Source organism: Grampus griseus (genome assembly GCF_964374135.1).
Source record: "Grampus griseus genome assembly, chromosome: 1".
In the NCBI taxonomy this organism is placed as follows: Eukaryota; Metazoa; Chordata; class Mammalia; order Artiodactyla; family Delphinidae; genus Grampus; species Grampus griseus.
The window spans coordinates 179097983-179117347 of NC_139017.1; the positions used below are offsets into that span (position 1 = coordinate 179097983).

The following is a 19365-nucleotide window of genomic DNA, read 5'->3' on the forward strand; positions in this document are numbered from 1 at the left end:
TTGGGACGTGAGTCCACCTTCTCCCAGGATCACCAGCTTCCTCAATAAAGCTACCTTTCCTTTTACCCAACACTTGTCTCTCAGCATTGGATTTTTCTTTTTTTTGGCCGTGCCATGCAGCTTGTGGGATCTTAGTTCCCCAACCAGGGATAGAGCCCGTGCCCCCTGCAGTGGAAGGGCAGAGTCCTAACCGCTGGACCTCCAGGGAAGTCTCAGTATTCGGATTCTTGAGCGACGAGCAGCTGAACCTGAGTTCTGTAACAGGGGGACATTCTTCCAGCCGCCCGCTGGCCCCAGACTGTCCTGCTCTCATTGCATGCAGCTCCTGAAGCAGATGGGGGCCATGCTGCTTCTGTATTCCAGAAGGTTTGGGGCAGAGGGAACCTGCCCTGGTCTAAGCTCTGCCCCTCAAATGGAAGGACAGCGACGGCATAAAATGCAGGTTCCAGGACCAGAACACCTGATAATCCACACCCCCAAACTGCTTTTTCCAGCCGTCTTGACCTCAGCCAACAGCAACATCCCCCTTCCAGGTGACAAACCCCAGGGGCTGTCTGACCTGCTATCCCGCACCCTCACATCCAGTCTGTCAGCCAGTCCTGTTGGTCCATCTTCCAGAACATCCAGATGATCCAACCAGCTGTCCGTCTGCACCACGGCCATCCCTTGCCCCGACACGGTCATCACTTCCCAGCAATCTCCGTGCTTCCCTTCTGCTCCCCAAACTTTTTCCTCCACTCAGCAGCCAAAGAGCGAGAGGGAGCCTTTTAAAATCTAAGTTGGACCCTGCCCCTCCTCTGCTCCCATCTCACTGGACCATTGCGGAAGTCCTCAGAGGGCATGCGGTGGCCCATGGGTCTGCCCCCACGCCGAGCTCATCTCCTGCCCCTGCCCCTCTGCTCCCGGCCTTCTGGCCTCACTGCTGTCCTGGGCTCGTGCCCACCCTGCGCCTTCACATCAGCCTGGAGCGTTCTTCCCCCGAGTATCTGCACTGCCCACTCCTCATCCTTCAAGCCTTTGCTCACAAGTCACTTTGTCAACAAGGCTACCCTACGGCCCCCTTCAACCTGGGTCCACGGCTCCCCCCCGCCCCGCCCCTGCTGGACACCCCCGACCTTGCTCCAGGTTTCTTTTTCCAGAGTCCTTATCACCCTCCGACACATATTCTATCTTATTTCTCGCATTTAGTGTTTTCCGTCTGTTCCAGCTAGAAACCCAGCTCTTCGAGAGCAAGGCTTTTTGGTGGTTCACTGCTGTAGCCCAGGTGCCTTGAACAGTGTCCGGTATGTAGTAGGTGCTCAATAAGTACGTGCTGGACAAGTGACTGGCTGAGACCCTGAGCTCTGCCCAGGGCCTGCAAGGCTGGCGGCCCCCCACTCACCTGTATTGCTCCAATATTCTCCATCAGCTGGTCTGCGCTGGAAGCACCCAGGAGCACGGAGCTGACCCCCTCGTTCCTCAGGCACCAGGCTGGGGGGCAGCAAGACCAGAGGTGAGGGAGGCCCACCCACGGCAGGGCCCTCTCTGGCTCTGCCCCGACCCTGCCTAGGCCAGCCTCCTGGGCATGGGGCTGAGGGTGCCCAGGAGCGGCATGGCAAACCAGGGGCTCAGCAGTGCTGGGGGGACCCGGGCACCAACTGCCGCCAGTGGAGAGATGGCCCAAGTGCTCAGGGACCTACCCCCATCCTCTCCCCATGAATGTGGGAGCCCGTTACCCACAGCTGGCTGGTGGAGGGGGTGTGGCCCGAGCACTCAGGGACTCCCGACATCTCCCTGGGACACCGGTCTCCACCCTGCTCCCCAGCCTCTTACCTATGGCCAGCTGGGGGAGGGTGCAGCCCAGGCGCTCGGCGATGGCCTGCAGCTCCTTCAGCTTGGCCTGCTGGCGCCGGCCCTCCTCACTCAGGATCTTGTCCTTCAGCCACTGGTAGCCCTGGTTGTGGGGTGGAGGCACAGCACAGCCCACAGGTGAGGGCGGGTCACCTGGACCTCTGTGTGCATGGCACAAAATGATGATTGGGGGCACGGCGGCACCCCCCCGGCCCCGGCCTAACCACGTCCCGCTGTGGTCCAGACCTGGGCAGTTGGAAGGATGGGAACCGTTGCATCTGAAGCCTGTGGGCTGTCGGGGAGCTGAGGCCAGGCCCCTGAGCCTGGACAAGGAGGTGGACAAGCCGACCTTCCCTTCTCCTGGGAGGCTGGGCGGCCCAGGAGGTGTGCCCACAGCAAGGTCAGGGAGCCCCCAGGGAGGCTTGCTGGGGGCTGGGCAGGAGTGGGGGGGCAGGCCATCCTGCTCTTGAATCTGGGGCTCTGGTCTCCAGTACTGGCTCTGCCCCGGCCTGGGCAGGCCTTTCTCTCCCTGCTCCTTGACCCCCCAACCCCTGCAGCCTGTAGACCCTCCTGAGTCCTCACTCCGAGGTGTGTGTGTGTGTGTGTGTGTGTGCGTGTGTGTGCGTGTGTGCGCGCGCCTGTATGTGGGCCGGGGGGGACTTGTCCCGGGGGGGCATCTCTGAGTGACACTGAAGAAACCCCGCAGCTCTCAGCCCAGAGGTCTCAGGGATGGGCCAGAGACAGTGTGCGGGGTGTCTACAGGGGGAGGAGGCATCCCAGGGAGCACATGCGGATCCAGAGCAGGTTGCTGAACCTGGGGGGAGGGCAGGAGGGCGGGGGAGCGAGGGGCTTCTTCACCTGGGGGATGTCCCACAGGTGGGCAGCCTTTCTAGACATGGGGTCAGGCCAGCTGTGGCTCCAAGTTCCCATGCTCCGAACCTTCCCGCAGACAGTGGCCCAGGGAAGCCCCGCCCAGCACCAACGTGTCTGCCCAAAGGCCCCACCCCTCCAAAATGCCCGTCCTGCCTGTCCCCTTCCCCAGACCGGCCGCTTCTTCACCTTCAAGGAGGCTCTCGAGTAGGGCGGGATGCCACTGTCGTACTTTCCGGACACGATACCACAGGCCAGAGGGGACCAGGTCATGGCGCCCACTCCTGGGAGAGGAAAGCCGGACGAGGTCAAACCCAGGGTCCCGAGGAGGGGAGGGGCGGGGCGAGGGGAAAGGGGCGGGGCAGGGCAGGGTCGAGGGGCAGGGCAGGGTCGAGGGGCGGGGCAGGGCAGGGTCGAGGGGCGGGGCGAGGGGATCTGGGATGGGGTTGCGGCAGGGTTGGGGAGGAGGCGGAGCGAGGGAGAGGGTGGGGCGGGGCGGGGCGGGGGCGGGGCCTGGAGGGCAGGCGCGAGGGCGGGGCCGGGCAGGGGAGCCCACCTATCTTGTGGAAGAGCTCGGGAAGCTGCACTTCCACCTTTTCGCGTTGGAACATGTGGTACTCGGCCTGCTCGCAGATGGGCGGGATCAAGTTGAACTGCCGGGCAACGGAGTAGGCCTCCTGGGAAAAGCAAAGAGGGGCATGGAGGGTCCCTGCCGGTCAGCGGTTCTGAGGGGCCTCCGGGGCAGCAGGGAGAAGACACAAAGCCATCATCAGGAACGGCTGGCCCTCCTTCCCCTCCCCTCTCCTCTCAGCTTTCCTGGGAGCCTGTTAGGCCCCCCTCCACGAGTGGAGAAAAGTGAGTGGGTTGTGGGATCCCAAGGCTGAAGGGATTTGGGGGGCAAGCACAACTCAGTGGTGAGGCTTGGGTCCTGGCACTTACTGGCCGGGTGTCCTTGGGTAAGGGGCTCACCCCCCTGTGCCTCAGTTTCCCCATTTGTCATGAGGGTCAAATGAGCCAACAGGGTTGGCAGCCCTCAGGACAGTGCCTGCCTGTTACTGGTTTTATCATGATTGTCACTCTAGGGCCTGGACCCAGGATGATGGCAGGGGCAGAAAACACTAGGTCAGGAGGGGAAAGTGGCTGGCATCAGCCCATTTCTGGGACTTGGAGGTCAAGGCCTCCACTCTGCAGACCGGATGGGTGTGAGCTCCTGGGGACGCCCGTCTGCCAGCCCTAGAAGCCCTTTCCCCTTTAGCTTGAGACTCAGCTTTCACATCTGTAAAGTGGGGATGAGATCCTGACACCTCAGTGAGCTCTGTGCTGGGTCCAGGCAGCTTCAGAAAAATGCCGTATGGTCATTAATGCCGCAAACTCCGAAGGCCAATTGATACCATGGGCTTCTAAAGTTGTCTGTAACTTGAAATGAAAATCCTGCTTAATTTTTTTTTTTTTTGGATGAACCAGAAATCTGGGGCTCACTAGAGGAGAAACCCGTTAGCAGGGATGCCAGGACGTGGGAAATTCTGGTGGGTGGGGCATGGGAAAGGCTGAGGTTGGGAGGAGGCCTGGAGGCAGGGGTGAGGGTGCCAGCCTGAGAGCTAGTCCTGCGAAGATGCAGTCCCCAGGCCTCTGCCCTCCCCCCACCAACCAGCTGCCTGCCTCTGAGAAGCCACCCTGCCGACCCTTCTGGGATACCCCAGAAATATTATGAAACATCTGTCACCCTCAGCTACTGATGGCTCCCGTGGAGGGAAATGACAAGGAAGGGGATGCCTTCCTGAAAATGCAGGTGAGGGGGAAACATCATGGATTATGAGATGGAAGCCCAGGCTCTGAACTGCACGGCCTGAGCATCCATCTTGGCATGGGCTGTGTGACCTTGGATGTGTTACTTAACCTCTCTGTGCCTCAATGTCCACATCTGAAAAACAGGATAACAGTAGCACTTACCTCATAGGGCATTGTGAGGATTAAATGGGAGTCAGTCCACATGAAACCCTCAAATCTAACGGCACCTGGAACAACACAAGAGCTCAGCACGGTGGCTGGCACTGTCACCGCTGCTGAGCACTGGCTGAGCTCCAGGACCCCCACTAAGAGCTTCACACCTGTTCTCTCAGATAATCCTCACAACAGCCTCATGACGGGGTAGGTTGTCCTTGCAGTCTTGTTCTACAGGTGGGGAAACTGAGGCTCAGAGAGGTGAAGCCATCTGTCTGGGGCCACGCAGTGCTGGGATTCAAGCCCAGACCCCTGTCTGCAAGGCCTGCGGACATCACTGCCACATGTCACCATACTGTCCCTCCCCATAGTACCCAGTTATCTGTGCATTAGGGACCAACGGCACTGAACCTGCTAGAGCCCCGGAGTCAGCATCCACGGAGCTGGGGCCGGGAGCCCAGCTGGGGGACACGCACACACCGAGAGGTCACCGTACCATGATCTCCATGGAGCTCCAGCGCGATGTGCCCCAGTACATGGCCATCCCCTGGTTAATGACGTGGGTCATGGCACGCACCGTCTCTGTCACGAGAGAAGGGGAAACCACAGGTGGGGGGGGCGGCCGGGGGCACGGGGCCTGGCCTGGGGACATTCTGCAAATACAGGCGGGCGCCAGGAGGAGGGGGAGGGTGCTGTCGGGACGGCTTGCAAGCAGTGTATTTCCCGGCTCCGGAGTTGGGGGCGGCCTGGGTTTTCTGGGACCACAGAAAAAAGTGAGCCTCTGTCCAAGAAGCTGGTCTTGAAAACAATGTTCCCAAATAGTTAGAGGTCTTATGGAATCTTTGAAAAATGGGTTATGGATGGATTGAGACGTTTCTATGGCAGATTAGAGGGATGCAGGAAAGGTGAGGTCAAAGAATGTGACTCTAGAACGGGGGGTGTTCTCTAGTCTGGGGAAGAATGGGGGACCCTGATCGCTCAGGAAGAACCAGATAAATGGATTAAGGTTACGATCAGATTGACGGATGGCAAGAGGAAGTAACATAATTTCTGCCCATTTCTAGTCTCCCACTTGGGGCTACTCCGGACTCTCACTGGGATCTGGAGAATTGAATGGAGAGGTAATAATAACATCTGTCAGGAGAAAGGGCAGGGTGTGGGGCCCTGGGTGGTCCCAGGGGTTGGGGGCTGCAGAGCGGAGCTCCCCTCGAGTCCAGAAGAGCCAGCAGTAGACATGGAAAGCCCCCTGTGGACCACGCCCCGACTTTCACACCAGCCCAGTATCCAGGAGCAAGGGACCCTCTCCCCATCTACACTGTGATAGATTCTTCCTTGGACTCAAAAACGTTTTTTGAGAAATAAAAATCTGCCAGTTAGTGTCGCCCCCGAGGCTGTTTTGGCCCCAGGGGGATATTGTGGTTTTAAAATTGAGCTCGACCTCAAATTTTAAAATTTTAAATGGCTCTTAGCTTTGTGGGATGATGGGCTACCCCATCAGATTTCTCTCAAGTCCCATACAACGCTTGCAAGTTCGACTGCCCAAGGCAGCCTCAGAAGTTCAGTTAAAGTACAAGTGTTTCTAAAAACAAATACCGCTTGCAAGTCCCCATCTCTCCCAAAGTGGCCACTGACATGGGACAGCTGAGGTCCCTGAAGATGGTGGGGGTGGAAGGAAGGATGGAAGGAAGGAGAATGCGGGCTGGTTCCGAGAGCTCCACCTTGGAATGGCCCAGGACCACTGGAACCTTCTCTGGCAGAGAGCGGCATCTCTGTTTCGGGGTGTCCCTTCCCACCCATCCTGGGTCCCTGAGTGTCCCTTTGGCTGAGGTCCCCTCTTTCAGCAGAAAGCCAAGGTAGCTGGGGCTTCTGGGGTGGTGGTCTCTATGGGCCTGCCGAGGACCTCTGGAAAAATCACACCTTGGTTTCCACGCCTGTAGGCCAAGCCCTGTCCTCTCCTTCCTTCCAGGGTCAGGGACTGGGCTCTTCCCCGCGCATCCCAGGGAGGGGGTCTGGCAGGGAAGCAGCCCCCTCGGGCTGTCAGTGGGCCACCACTTTAACGGCCAACACTATTCGATGTGAAGAGCAGCGCTTGGTTGGAAGGTTGAGGGTCCCAGGAAGGAACCTGCCCACATCCGAACCCTGCGTCTGGGCTCCCAGCCCGGCCGCCCTTCTTGGGTTCTTTAGAAACACTCTTGGGGGGACCTGTGACCATGCGGTGTGACTGCCCAATTCTTTTCAGCCAAGGCTCAGGCCCACATGCCAGAGAGAGGGAAGCAGAGGACACCCCCGTTCGCTAGCCTGGCTTCTTGGAGCACAGCTCTCTCCTAACGCCCCTTCCATGCAGAGAGGGGAGTCCAGCGGGAGCCTGGGGGCCAGGGAGCCTGTGCGAGCCTGTCGCTGGCCTGAGAGGGAAGGGGTCCTGGGCAGTGGCAGGCTAGCCGTGGAGCCCATGCACAGGAGCGTGGCCCTTGGTCTTCTGCCCAAGCTTGGTGTCAGTGACACCAGAAACAGGGACAATTAGGGACAGCTGTCCACCTCAATATTTAATGCTGTTTTACAGAAGCAGGAGGACCAAATCCTTCCAGCTGCTGCCAAAACCCATGGCATCTCCTGCTGCGTCTCAAATAATACATGGGAGGGGTCAGGTGGCAGTGCCAGTTGGCAGGCGGGAGCCCTTTCATTGTGGACCACAGCCCAGTTCCCAGGGACACCAAGGCCTGCCCTTCGTGGGTGGGGTGGGGTCCCAGGGTCCTTTGGCTTAGGGGTGGGCAGAGACCGCTGCATGGCCAGAGGCTGCCCCGGGGCTCAGAGTTTCCCCAGCTCATGTAGGTATTTTTCAAGGAGGAAAACAACTGCATTTCAATGGTGAGCTCTGGCTGCATGGCATGGGGTGAGAGTGACAGGTGGCCCAGCCCACCCAGGGGACTGGAGCACTGCACGCCACTGGGGGCAGGGCAGCTGGTTGCTGGTGCCCTCACTTTTGGTTGAGGTGGGAGCTTAGCAAACGTGGAGAAGATAAAACCTGCCGGGGGCCAAAGTTCTGGGGTCCCCGATGCGTTTACTCCTGTGGGAACCTGGTCTCCCCAGCCCTCTCCCAGACCATCTGGGGTCAAGGTTTCTGGTGCGGATCACAGCAACCCCCAAGTCAAGAGGAGGCCCCGCGGGTCACGGGTCATGGCAATGCAAGGCAGTGCGAGGAGGGGCATGCACGCACAGGGGCAGGGGAGGAATGAGGCGACAGCGTGGGCCAGGGGGGCGGCGCGGCTCTGCGCCTCTTTGCTTTTCTTCACTTGCAAGGTGTTCCCATAAGGCACTTATTTCTCCTTTGTGCATTTTATGGAGAAGTTTAGTCATGGGGGCGGGGGAAGAGAGTCGTGTAAATAAAAGCACTGTCTCATAAAATGCAGCTCAGACACAGAGGTCAGTTGTCGGGCCGAGGGTACTGTGTACCTTCTATGATGAATGTCCTTGACTTGGAGGAACTAAATGGATCCCCTGGTGATAAAAGAAAGATGGAAAGAGACCAGAGTTCACAGCTGTGGGAACGCTGAGGGGCACAGTCTGACAAAGGGCACGGGGACGGAGGCTCAAATCACTTTTCGCAGAATACTCGTTTGGATAAAAAACCAACCACACACACACGTGCACACACACACACACGTATATATACACACACACAGGTGCATGGTATATACACAAACAAATGAAGAAAAAGTAACTCGAACATAACTGAATTTTCCAAGTCCCTGAAGCAGCAAAGCACAAATGAGAAGATGCCCGAAGCAGAAAGTTGGAGGAGATAGTGGGGGCTGAGATGGCAGGAGTCAAAGAATAGACAAGCGCCTGAGAAACCAAAACCGCTTTTCAAAGCACTGCACGTCTTTTTTTTCTCCTCTGAGTAACAGTTCATTCCCCAGAGCAGAAGTCCCCTAAACCCTCCCAGTAGAACGTGGGCCATGATTGAAAGGACGGAAAAGAAGGCGGCCCTTGCAGAGTCATCATACTGTGACTTTAGCTACCGCTGCACACAGCTCAAAGCCAGGATGGGCGCGGACCCAGAGCAAGGAGCGGACTCAGCCTGGAGGCGCTGGGGTGCGCGTGAGGGGTCGAGCAGGGGCTGAGCTCAGGCCCGCCCCCCCGCCCCTCCCCACACGGGGAAGGCCCCACCCTCCAGACCCCCAGGCCTGGGTGCCCCGCGCGCCCTGCGGTGGTACCATCAGAGCCTCAGGCCTGGGTGCCCCGCGCGCCCTGCGGTGGTACCATCAGAGCCTCAGGCCTGGGTGCCCCGCGGGCCCTGCGGTGGTAGCATCAGAGCCTAAGGCCTGGGTGCCCCGCGGGCCCTGCGGTGGTAGCATCAGACTCCCAGGCCTGGGTGCCCCGCGGGCCCTGCGGTGGTACCATCAGACCCCCAGGCCTGGGTGCCCCGCGGGCCCTGCGGTGGTAGCATCAGAGCCTCAGGCCTGGGTGCCCCGCGGGCCCTGCGGTGGTACAATCAGAGCCTCAGGTGCAGAGCTTTCTGCTCTTTTTGGAACCGTGACACCCGGGCAGTCAGTGCTTCCGGGGAGAACGTACCTTCCATGGGCGTGTTGGGGTCCGGGCGGTTGGCAAACACCACGTCCACATACTCCAACTGCAGCCGCTCCAGGGAGGCTTTCAGACCTGGGGGAAGGAGTGGGGAAGGACTGTTACCATCTTCACAGACATTCCTGGGCCCTCGTGCGTGCATGCGTCTCAGGGAGCAATAGATGAAAGGGACGAGGCCCCGGCACCGGGAGCTGTGGACGGCAGGGTGCATCTGTGGGCACGGGCCACCTAGGTGGAGAACAGCCATGAGAGAAGAGGGGGCACACCCCAAAGGGGGTGGGGTGGAGTCCACAGGCCCAATGTCCTGTGACTGCATGGAGGGGGCCCTTCAGAGTGGCCCGGGGGGAACTGGGAGAGCCAGGCCACCTGACACGGAGGACAGCTGCGTCGCTCATCTATGGCACCGAAGGCCCGTGGGGCCCGAAACGCATGAGTACTTCGCAGCGGCTCAGAACAGAGCTGCAGAGTGGAAGTGCTGGGCTGCGGGACGGGGAAGGGCGGGCAGCAAGGCCTCCTAATCATTTGATTGTCAATGGATTGACTGTATTACCTTGACGACAGTGAACGTGGGGAGATAATACAAATCAGGATGAGTGAGACATCCTGGCACCTCCACCCCAGTGCTCCGTGTGCTGAGGCCCAGGCTGTGTCTGACACACACCCTCACCTGGGTCCTTCCCAATTCCACTAACCCCAGATGTGGGCATTCTTACCAGGCCCATTTTGCAGATGCTGCCACAGAGGCCTGGGGAAGTGATGTCCCTTGCTCAGGGTCACCCGGTGGGCACAGGGTCTAGCCTAGATTGAAACCCAGGCCTGTCTGTGTCTTCTCAGGGACAACACTGCCCACCCCAGGGCAGCACGGGCCCCGCCCACCCATACCCCTGTCCCCTCCCACACGACACGGAGGGTCGACCCCATGTGAGCCTGGGTGAACCAGAGCACGGGCTGTCCCCAGGCTCCGGGCCTGTAGCATTGGTGGGGGAGGGGCACTGTGCTTTCTTCACTTTCGCATCCACGGGAAGATGCCGTGGGTTTAGGGGGCTGTGTGGAGCCAGGGCCCCCCTCACCTTCTATTATGTGCTTCCTGGAAAGGCCCCTCTCCGTCTCGGCTCTGAAAAGCAGGCGACAGCACGTGTGATATTGCGGGCGGTTTGGGGGAAAATGCTCATGACGCAGAAGTAGGTCAGCTCGTGCCACTTGTGGTCTGATTCCACTTCGGGGATAAAACCACGAGGCTATGCGGATTTGCTTGTGGAGATGACCTGGCAGAGCTGGGCCGCCTGCCCGCCACCCTGGGGAGGTGGGGCTCAGCGGGGAATGCAGGCCTCTGCTTTTCAATTTGCCCTTCTGTCTAGCTTGGAGTTTTTTCTTTTTCGGCTTGGAGTTTTTAAAAATTGAAAGCGAATCCCATTTCTAATTCCTATGAAGCCCATTTTGTCCAGCCCCAGAGAGAATATGGGGCCAGATTCCTGGAGGACGGCAGGAGTGGTCTGTGGCCCAGGAAAGGTGGAGTGATTGGGACAGTTCATGAATTTTCTGTGTTTTCCAGAAATTTTTAGGATGTTACCTTTGTAATCAGAAACAAACCAACCCACAAAAGTAAAAATAAAAATGAAACAAGGTTCGAGTACAAGGCAACTCAGACAAAGCTGCTTTTCTGGAACGTGACGTCCCTCAATAGGGATGGCACGAGCCAGGGCAGATGGCTGCACAAACGCCAGCCCACCCCCTGCTTCCGGCACCGGGAGACAGGAAACTGTGCTGCCCACGTGCTGTCCTCCAGGAGGTTCCTGAGGTCCAGGACAGACCCCGTGCAGCCTCCGTTTCCCCAGGATAACTACCCCCTCCCCACCCCCAGGGGCCTCCTAAATCAGGGGTCTCTGCAGACCTGGCCCCCGGCCAGGGGCAAGGTCTGCCCGTTGCACCTACTTTCCTCCCCAGAAGATCTTGGTGGTGATGACGAGGCTGGATCGTCTGCGGAACGAGAGAAGGAGGGGTGTTACTGGGCATGATCTCTTGGGGTCCTCCCTCCCCCCACCTTCCCCACTGTCTTCAGCTCTTACACAGGGGTCCTAAACCCTTCTCATCCTGGAGCATAGGGCGTGAAATGGGGCGCCTCTCTGCCATTCGATGTTTGGGGTGTGCCGAGCCCAGGGACCTGAGGCTCCCCATTGAGCCAGGAGACAACCCACAGATGAAACTAACCTGTGGATGCCACTAACCATGGAACTAGGGTTGGGCAGTGGGGGCTGGAGGGAGACGGAGTCTAGTGTGATGGAGCCTGGAGCCCAGAGGAGGGGGGACACTCAGGAGAGGGGAGGACACGGCTCAGGGAATAGAAGGCAGCTGCGGCTCCCTGGGGACTCCAAGGAGGTCAAGTGTAGGGGCTGGCGGCTGGATGGAGGGCTCTGGAGAGGATGGAGCAAGCCAAGGGACCAGGCTGTCTGGTTCTTCCTCTACTGGCTGAGACTGTTTCAGAAAAGCTGTGTGTGGGGCAGCCTTGGGGAGCAGCCTGTGGGACACTGAGGTGGGGGGGAGGCTAGGGTGGGGCTGATCCGAGAGGCAGGCAGGTGATGTTCCTGGGGGTTCGGGCTTCGGTGGCTGAAAGCCAGAGGAAAGGGTATAGAGTCAGGTCTCCCGCTGCAAATCCACAAGAGGCAGCGCTGACACCTTTGTGACTTTGCCTGGGAGGGACAGGTGGGCGGGGGTCATGATGGCCCCTCCTGGCCACATTTGACCTTGACCATTCCCATAGGAGGGTGACAGTGTCTCCTGGGGTCGTGCTTTCCTCTAGTGGGGGATGTAGGGGGAGGACTGCTCAGGAAACAGCTCCTCAAAGCCAGGAGCTCCACAGCCGCCAGTGTGGCCTGCGGGGGCGATGACCTAACTGGAATCTATCTCCTCAAGAGTTCAACTAAGATGTTATCAGGGCCCTCGCTAACAGGCGCAGTTTCCTTTTAACTGCAAAGTGAGCAGGGATACATTTTGGTTTTAGAGCTGAGAAGAAACAACATGGGTGGGGCAGGAGGAGGGGTGTCAGTCATCCAGGCCCCAGAGGTTGGGGGAGACTCTGAGTTTGTGCACTAGGGGAGGGAGAGGGGAGGGGGAGGGGAGGGGAGGGGGAGGGGAGGGGGAGGGGGAGGGGAGGGGAGGGGAGGGGAGGGGAGGGGGAGGGGGAGGGGAGGGGAGGGGAGGGGGAGGGGAGGGGAGGGGGAGGGGAGGGGAGGGGAGGGGAGGGGGAGGGGAGGGGGAGGGGGAGGGGAGGGGAGGGGAGGTGAGGGGGAGGGGAGGGGGAGGGGGAGGGGGAGGGGAGGGGAGGGGGAGGGGAGGGGAGGGGAGGGGAGGGGAGGGGAGGGGAGGGGGAGGGGAGGGGAGGGGAGGGGGAGGGGAGGGGAGGGGGAGGGGAGGGGAGGGGGGAGGGGAGGGGGAGGGGAGGGGGAGGGGAGGGGAGAGGCCCAGCCTTCTAACTGCTTCTGACTTTGCTGAAAATAAACACACACAGGCCACAGGGACCCCAAAATGCAGTCAAGCGCTCAGCCTGGCCTGACTCCAGGAGGGCGGGCGGGAACTCTGCTTGACACCAGACACAAGGCTCCTGACCGGCTTTCCGGGGGAGGGGGGAGCTCCCCCCCTCACCGCGGTGCAGGCCCTGGCTCCCCAGGGTGGCCACCCACAGTGTGAGTGCTCGCACCCCTGCAGGAAGCATGGGGCTGCCTCTATTCTGGGATGCTCTCACCTTCCCAGAAAGAAAAATTCTGGAACCGCCAGGCCTTAGACAGCCTGGCTGGTGGCACAAGGGTGATGAGGCCAACCCTGGGTGCTCCACCGGAAACCAGGAAGGAACAGCCACCGGATCCTTGCCCGGGTGGCCTGCCCATCCCACCCAGGACCCCAGGGTGGTCCTCTTCCCTCCCACCAGCCTTCTCCAGCCTCTTCCCTGTGCGCGTGCGCCCTGGGGATGGAGCACAGAGCAGAGTAATTACCTCCATCCCTTCTTCTTGATGATGTTTCCTAACACCACTTCAGCCCTGCCAAGAAGACCGAGACATGGGGACTTCATTACAGCGTAACAGAAACACCAAACCTCGCCCCACCTGGACAGTCAGCCACAGGATCCCCTCTGTGAAAATGCCACTGGGGCCGGGGAGCCGGGCTGTTAATGCCCTTTGGCTCGGGAAGCTCATTCCAGAGCAAGGAGAGTGCCTGGGAGCAGCTGGGTTACTCCCCGTGGAGGTGGCCGTGGGCGTGTGCCACTTGACCCAGCGATGGCCGCTCCGGCTCCCGCGGAGAAGGAAGGAGCAACGTCCTGCTGGGCAGACAGCAGCAGACTGTTGCCCTGGCCCGCTGGAAATTCACCGGGGAAAACGCTCGGCAACGTTACATGGGGGAAGTTTCTAGACACGTATATTTTTTAAAAGGTAAATTATTCACCAAGGGCATCCTCTGTTTGCAGAGACGATCAACATGTACTCAGGGCTGAATTTCCAGCCGAGTGCGTGTGTGTGTGTGTGTGTGTGTGTGTGTGTGTGTGTTTCCCTCTTGTTTCTTGCTTCTGAACAATAGAGAGACAGATGCCATGCTGACCGCTCTCTGTTCTGCTTGGCCTCCCTCCGGACCCTGCACCAAACTCAGGCCAGCCAGGGTCATGCATGGACCGTTCCAGCCTCGCTTGGCACTGCAGCGCTGGATTAACTTTTAAGAACTTTCTGCTTGTGGCGAAATGTTTCTGAGCAAAAAACGACAGACGGAGAACCATCCATACCCAGCTACATTCCAATTATAACAGCGCCTGAGTCACCCGCTCAGGAATAACGGGTTCTAATTTGTGAGCTGCTTAGCATACGTTCTGAAGGTTCTTCATTTGCGGTCAAGATGCACAGATAGTCACTCAGCCCTGGGTCTCCTCCTTTTATTCCTGGGTCCCTCGGTGGTGGCACAAAAGATCAGGAAAGGAGGAAGACAGGGGAGCAGGCAATGGTCCCGGGGCTACGGGAGCTGTAGGCAACGACTGTTGCTTTCGGCTGTGAATTCTCCTGGCCATGAATTTGGTAAGCCTCTGCCCAGCGGGGGCACAGAAATCCTGCAGCTCTCCGGGAAGTGCCCAAAGCATGAGAAGCAGGGGCACTCAGTAAGACAGACGCTTGGCGCTCTGGTTAGCAAGAGGGACTCGGCGTGCTGGCCCCGGCACGCCAGCCCCGGCTGTCCAGTTAAGCTGGGGGAAGTGAAGACAGTGACGCAGACAGTGTGGCTGCCGTGAAAGGGGGGTGCTGGGCCTGGACACAGGGCCATCTGGAGTTGCCTTCCTCACGCTCTCCTGGGCAGCAAAACGGAGGCAGGCGCAGGGCCAGGGAACAGGCTGGGGTGCTCGGGATTGGGGGGACGCCTCTGGGCTTGGCATCTGCATTGGGCTTTTCCACCTCTGACCCTTCGGCTTAGCTCATCTGTCTGGAAAGCGTTTCGCTCTGATGGAAAGCAGCTGCCGGTTTGGAGGGGTGGGGAGGGAGCTGTGGCATCAGGAGAACAGAGGGCTGCTGACAGGGTCTGGAGGAGATTTGGGGGTCCCAGTGGAGGCCCTCGGGGCTGTCAGATCATCAGAGCAGGACTTGAGCAAAGTCCCAGCGGGGGTCCTGATTCTCGGTACCCTAGGCCCCATCGAGAGCTGCAGGTAATATTACCCGGAGCCTGCGAGGCAGGTGCTGGCCCTGCGGCCACAGTGCACGGGCGGTGGGCCAGGCTGAGCAGCCCAGCTGATGGGAACTTGGCTTGCCCCAGGCAGCAGGGGGCCAGAGGGAGGACAAAGAGAGAGCCAACAAATGATTTCACAAACAAAAGCTGACTTTTGGAAACCCGATGCAGGAGAGTGGATGATTTGATTACAGCCAGTCTTTAAAACTGAAGCCAGCAGCCCTGGCTGAAGAGGGCTTTTACATAATTGAGTAGGAAAATTCGCTGCCAAGATGGGAAGAGCAGCTCCCTGCAGCGCTCGGCTCAGCAGACCCTGCTCTCCCCCGCTCCTGAGACACCCTGCATTCCCTGCAGCCCTAATTGCACCATTAAGATGTGAAAATATCAGGCGTGTGGGGCTGCCTGCACTTCGCGGGCGCGGCAGGAGAGCCCCCTGGACTACAGCTTAATCACAGCTCTCCCCCAACGCAGCATCTTTGGCACCAGAAGGGCTGTGGTCATCTTGCTGCTTGAACACACGGGAGTTTAGCAAGTGGCCAAATGCTCTGTGATTCTGGCCCCGTGAAAACACCACCTCCCCACGCCGTTTACAGTTTAGAAAAGCAGGCAGAGTGGGAGGTGCAAACCCTCTGGGGAGTAAGAGCCCCTGGAGCAACAGAAGCTCCGGCTCTTCCCGGGGAAGCTGTGGTTGGCCTGCATCGCTTCTTCCCGTGAAAAAAGGCACGTACTTGCCCGCCGCGTAGACTTCTGCGGTATCGAAGAGGTTGATGCCATTGTCGTAGGCCAAGGTCATTAGCTGCTCTGCCATCTGAAATGAGAAAACCGGGGCTCTCACACGCGGCACCATCTTGTCAGCCCAGGGGGAGGGCCCGGAGGCCCCAGAGCACAGCCTCGTGGCCTGGGAAGACCCCCCGTGTGCCAAGGCGGCCCTGTCCCCGCCGCAGGACAGGCCTGGAAGCAGCTCAGTCACAAACCCATAGAGAAGAAAGGAGACAGAATGAATGCAGAAACAGCCTCTGGACTGTGAATTTCTTGTGAGCAGGGACCCCACCTATTAGGTCATCTCAGGGCTTAGCACCTGTGCTGAGTTGAATCGTGTCCCCCAGATTCATATCCACCCAGAACCTCAGAATGTGACCTTATTTGGCAGTGGGGTTTTTGCAGATGTAATTAGTTAAGATGAGGTCATACTGCTTTAGGGTGAGTCCTACATCCAACATGAGTGGTGTCCTTATAAGAATAGACACAGACACACGGGGAAGAGGCCATGTGAAGATGGAGGCAAAGGTTAGGTAACGAGCCTGCGACCCAAGGAATGCCAAGGCCTGCCGGCCGGCAGCAGAGCTGGGAGACAGGGACAGAACTCCTTCAGAGCCCTGGAGGCAGCGCGGCCCTGCGGACACCTTGATTTCGGACTTCCGGCCTCCAGAACTGCGACAGAATAAACTGCTGTTGTTTTATGCCACCCAGTCTTTGCGCTGGCCGTCCTGGGAAACTAACACAGCCCACAACAGGAGCGTGATAAACCTTGGCAGAATAAATCCTCTTCAAAAGCTATGGCTAGAATGTGCCCGTGATGCTGTGTCCCTCTGAATTCTTCCCAGCAACGGCAGGAGGGGGAAATTACTGTTTGCAGATGGAAAAACTGCTATCCTCAGCTAGCCCTCTGGCCTTGACCCTGCTTCTCCGGTGCCTTGCAGACCGGGGTGGATGAACGGCAACCGATGGGCAGTCGGGGCGAGGATCCGAGGCAGCCTGCCTGCAGTCGACAGCCTCCTCCAAGCTGCAGTGGGCAATGAACTCTGCTGGCCCACTGGGCAGTGCAGGCGTCCGTCCGAGCAGGGGTCACAGATGCAAACTCCCCCACCAGCCACTTCTCGAAGCTCAGCTCAGAGCCCCAAGCCTCCCTCCCAGTAGCTAGCCCAGGGTGCGGTGAGTAATACTTAACCCTCAAAAACTGCACGACAGAAAGCCAGCCAGCTAGGTGCAGCTTCTAGGAGCTTCTCCCAATACCAAACACAGAAGCCCCACCGGCCAGGCAGTAAGGAGAGGGAGGCTGGTACCTGGTGAGGGTTTAGTGGGGTGGAAGGGGGCTCAAACACTGCCAGGCGTGACCAAATCCTTTTATTTTTCAAGAGAAGCCAGAAATCCAGGATATCAGGGAGCGGGGTAAGTTCCGATTTTCAAACGTTGGCAATGAACCCCAAAGGTTTCAGGTGATGAGCAGGCCAAAGCTAACCCCCGTCAGTCAGCTGCTGTCTTCCGACTAGGAAAGCTCATTGGTGGAGGAGTTTTCTGGATCCATCTGCAGGGCGGACTGGCTCCTCTCCTTCCTCTGCCTCAAGCGTAACAATGTAGCAGGAGCTCCCCTGCGTCCTCCTTGGGGTCCTCCCTCCCTCCCTCCTCCTTTCTTTGCCTCCAGAGCTGCAGGCACACCAGGCTCCTTCCCTGGTTACCTGCTTTCATCCTTACTTTTCCAGGATGTGTCCCACCAGGCCGCCGGAGCTCTGCCCAGGAGAGGACCGTGTGCCGGGCCCCGCAGGTTACACAGATGGTTTAGGCGTGCACGCTGTCTCCTGGGAGGGTTCTGAGCGAGGTGGCCCAGGGCCAGGGCTTTTATTTTCATATTTCAGACACACACATATTTTCTTATGTCCCCATTGTGCTCACAGGGAGGGTACCACACTGTAGGTATTCTTTTGCATTTTGCTTTTTTCACTTACAATACATCCTGGAAATAGACCCATAGCAGTTCGTGGAGATCTTCATTCCTTCAAAACTTGTTTTTAAAAATCAGGGTAAAATATACATAAAATTTACCTTTTTTTTTTTTTTTTTTTTTTTGCGGTACGCGGGCCTCTCACTGTCGTGGCCTCTCCCGGTGCGGAGCACAGGCTCCGGACATGCAGGCTCAGCGGCCACGGCTCACGGGCCCAGCCACTTTGCAGCATGTGGGATCTTCCCGGACCGGGGCACGAACCCGCGTCCACTGCATCGGCAGGCAGACTCTCAACCACTGCGCCACCAGGGAAGCCCAAAATTTACCATTTTAAACTTTTTTTTTTTTGCTGCACCACGCAGCATCTTAGTTCCCCAACCAGGGATGGGACGCGTGCCCCCTGCAGTGGAAGTGCCCAGCCTCGATCGCTGGACCGCCAGGGAAGTCCTCTAACCATTTTTAAGTGTACACTTCAATGGCATTAAGTAGATTCACACTGCTGTGCAACCATCCCCACCGTCCATCTCCAGAACCTTTTCATCGTCCCACACTGAAATTCCATCCCCATTAAACATGAACTCCCCCTCCCCTCCCCCCGGCTCCTGGCCCCCACCCTCCTACTCTCACTCTCTGTGATTCTGGCTCCTCTAAGTGCCTCACATGGGGGGGATCATACAGTCTTTGTCCTTCTGTGACTGGCTGACTTAGATGCCCTCAAGCTTCATCCGTGGTATAATGTGGCAGAGTTTACGGGGCTGGGTTTTGAAGGGTCGTTAGGAGTTTGTCAGGCAGGCAGGAGGAGGGCAGGTGGAGCAGGGGGCGTGGCAGGCAGTAGGGCTGGTGTGTGCCGAGGAGCGCAGCCTGCTGCACCTGCTGCACCTGTGGTCTTGCCCGTCCTGTGCTCAGGTCAAACACCTGGCCACCCTCCACTTGGCTTTCTCTCAATCCAGGATCAAAACCTTTAGCCAGTCGTATCAGCTCCCGCTTGCAAACGGATCTGGAATCTGACCGCTCCTGCCTACCTCCAACTGGGCCCATCTGGTCCAAACTGGAGCATCCCTCGGCTGAGTTTTTGCGGTAGCCCCATAACTCTCTCTGCCTCTGTCTGTGCCCCTGCCACCCCTGCTAGGCAGACTGTGGTCCACAGACCAGCAGCATCAGCATCAGAGATGCAGAATCCCAGGCTCCAACCCAGACCTGCCTCATCAGATCTGCCCCAGCAGATCTCCGGGGACTCGTGCACACGGTACAGTCTGAGAAGCACCTCCACCGGCCATCCGCAGTGCAGCAGCCAGACTGAGCCTAGTAAGACCTAAGTCAGGGCAACCTTCCTCTTTGCTAGAATCCTCCAGTGGCTTCCATGCCACGAAGGGTCAAAGCCAAAGTCCCCACCAGATCTGCTCCCTCACCTCTGACCCCATCTCTTGACACCCCTCCCACCATGGCCTCACGCAGGTGGGCACACACCTGTCCCCTTGGGCTGGAACGCTGTTTCTCTGGATCACCAGGTGGCTCACTCCCTCACCCCCGCCTTCCTGCATTGTCCTGTGCAAACCTGGAGCCAACACCGCAGTCCTTCTTTCTCTGTTTTCCTATTCTCTGTGGTTGACTAAATAGTGGTTCCCCAAAGATATCAGGTCCCTGGAACCTGTGAATGTTACCTTAGGTAGAAAAAGGGACTTTGGAGACTTGATTAAATTAAAGGAGATTCTCCTGGATAAGCTAAGTGGACC

General features: G+C 58.5%; 1 protein-coding gene across 4 annotated transcripts in view; it reads right to left on the reverse strand.

The window, feature by feature from the left end:
- Positions 1–19365, reverse strand: part of KCNAB2 (potassium voltage-gated channel subfamily A regulatory beta subunit 2) — a gene marked incomplete at both ends in the record, with an annotated part of 43180 nt that overhangs the window by 745 nt on the left and 23070 nt on the right. For 2 of the 4 annotated variants that reach the window (XM_082672942.1, XM_082672943.1), the window contains 11 exons: positions 1382–1470; positions 1813–1933; positions 2890–2984; positions 3257–3377; positions 5138–5223; positions 8092–8136; positions 9214–9300; positions 10296–10339; positions 11158–11202; positions 13212–13256; positions 15642–15721. In XM_082672942.1, the coding sequence (XP_082529068.1) occupies positions 1382–1470; positions 1813–1933; positions 2890–2984; positions 3257–3377; positions 5138–5223; positions 8092–8136; positions 9214–9300; positions 10296–10339; positions 11158–11202; positions 13212–13256; positions 15642–15721 (858 nt within the window). The remainder of the gene's footprint in view (positions 1–1381; positions 1471–1812; positions 1934–2889; positions 2985–3256; positions 3378–5137; positions 5224–8091; positions 8137–9213; positions 9301–10295; positions 10340–11157; positions 11203–13211; positions 13257–15641; positions 15722–19365) is intronic. The other 2 variants (XM_082672944.1, XM_082672945.1) reach the window with 1 other exon arrangement.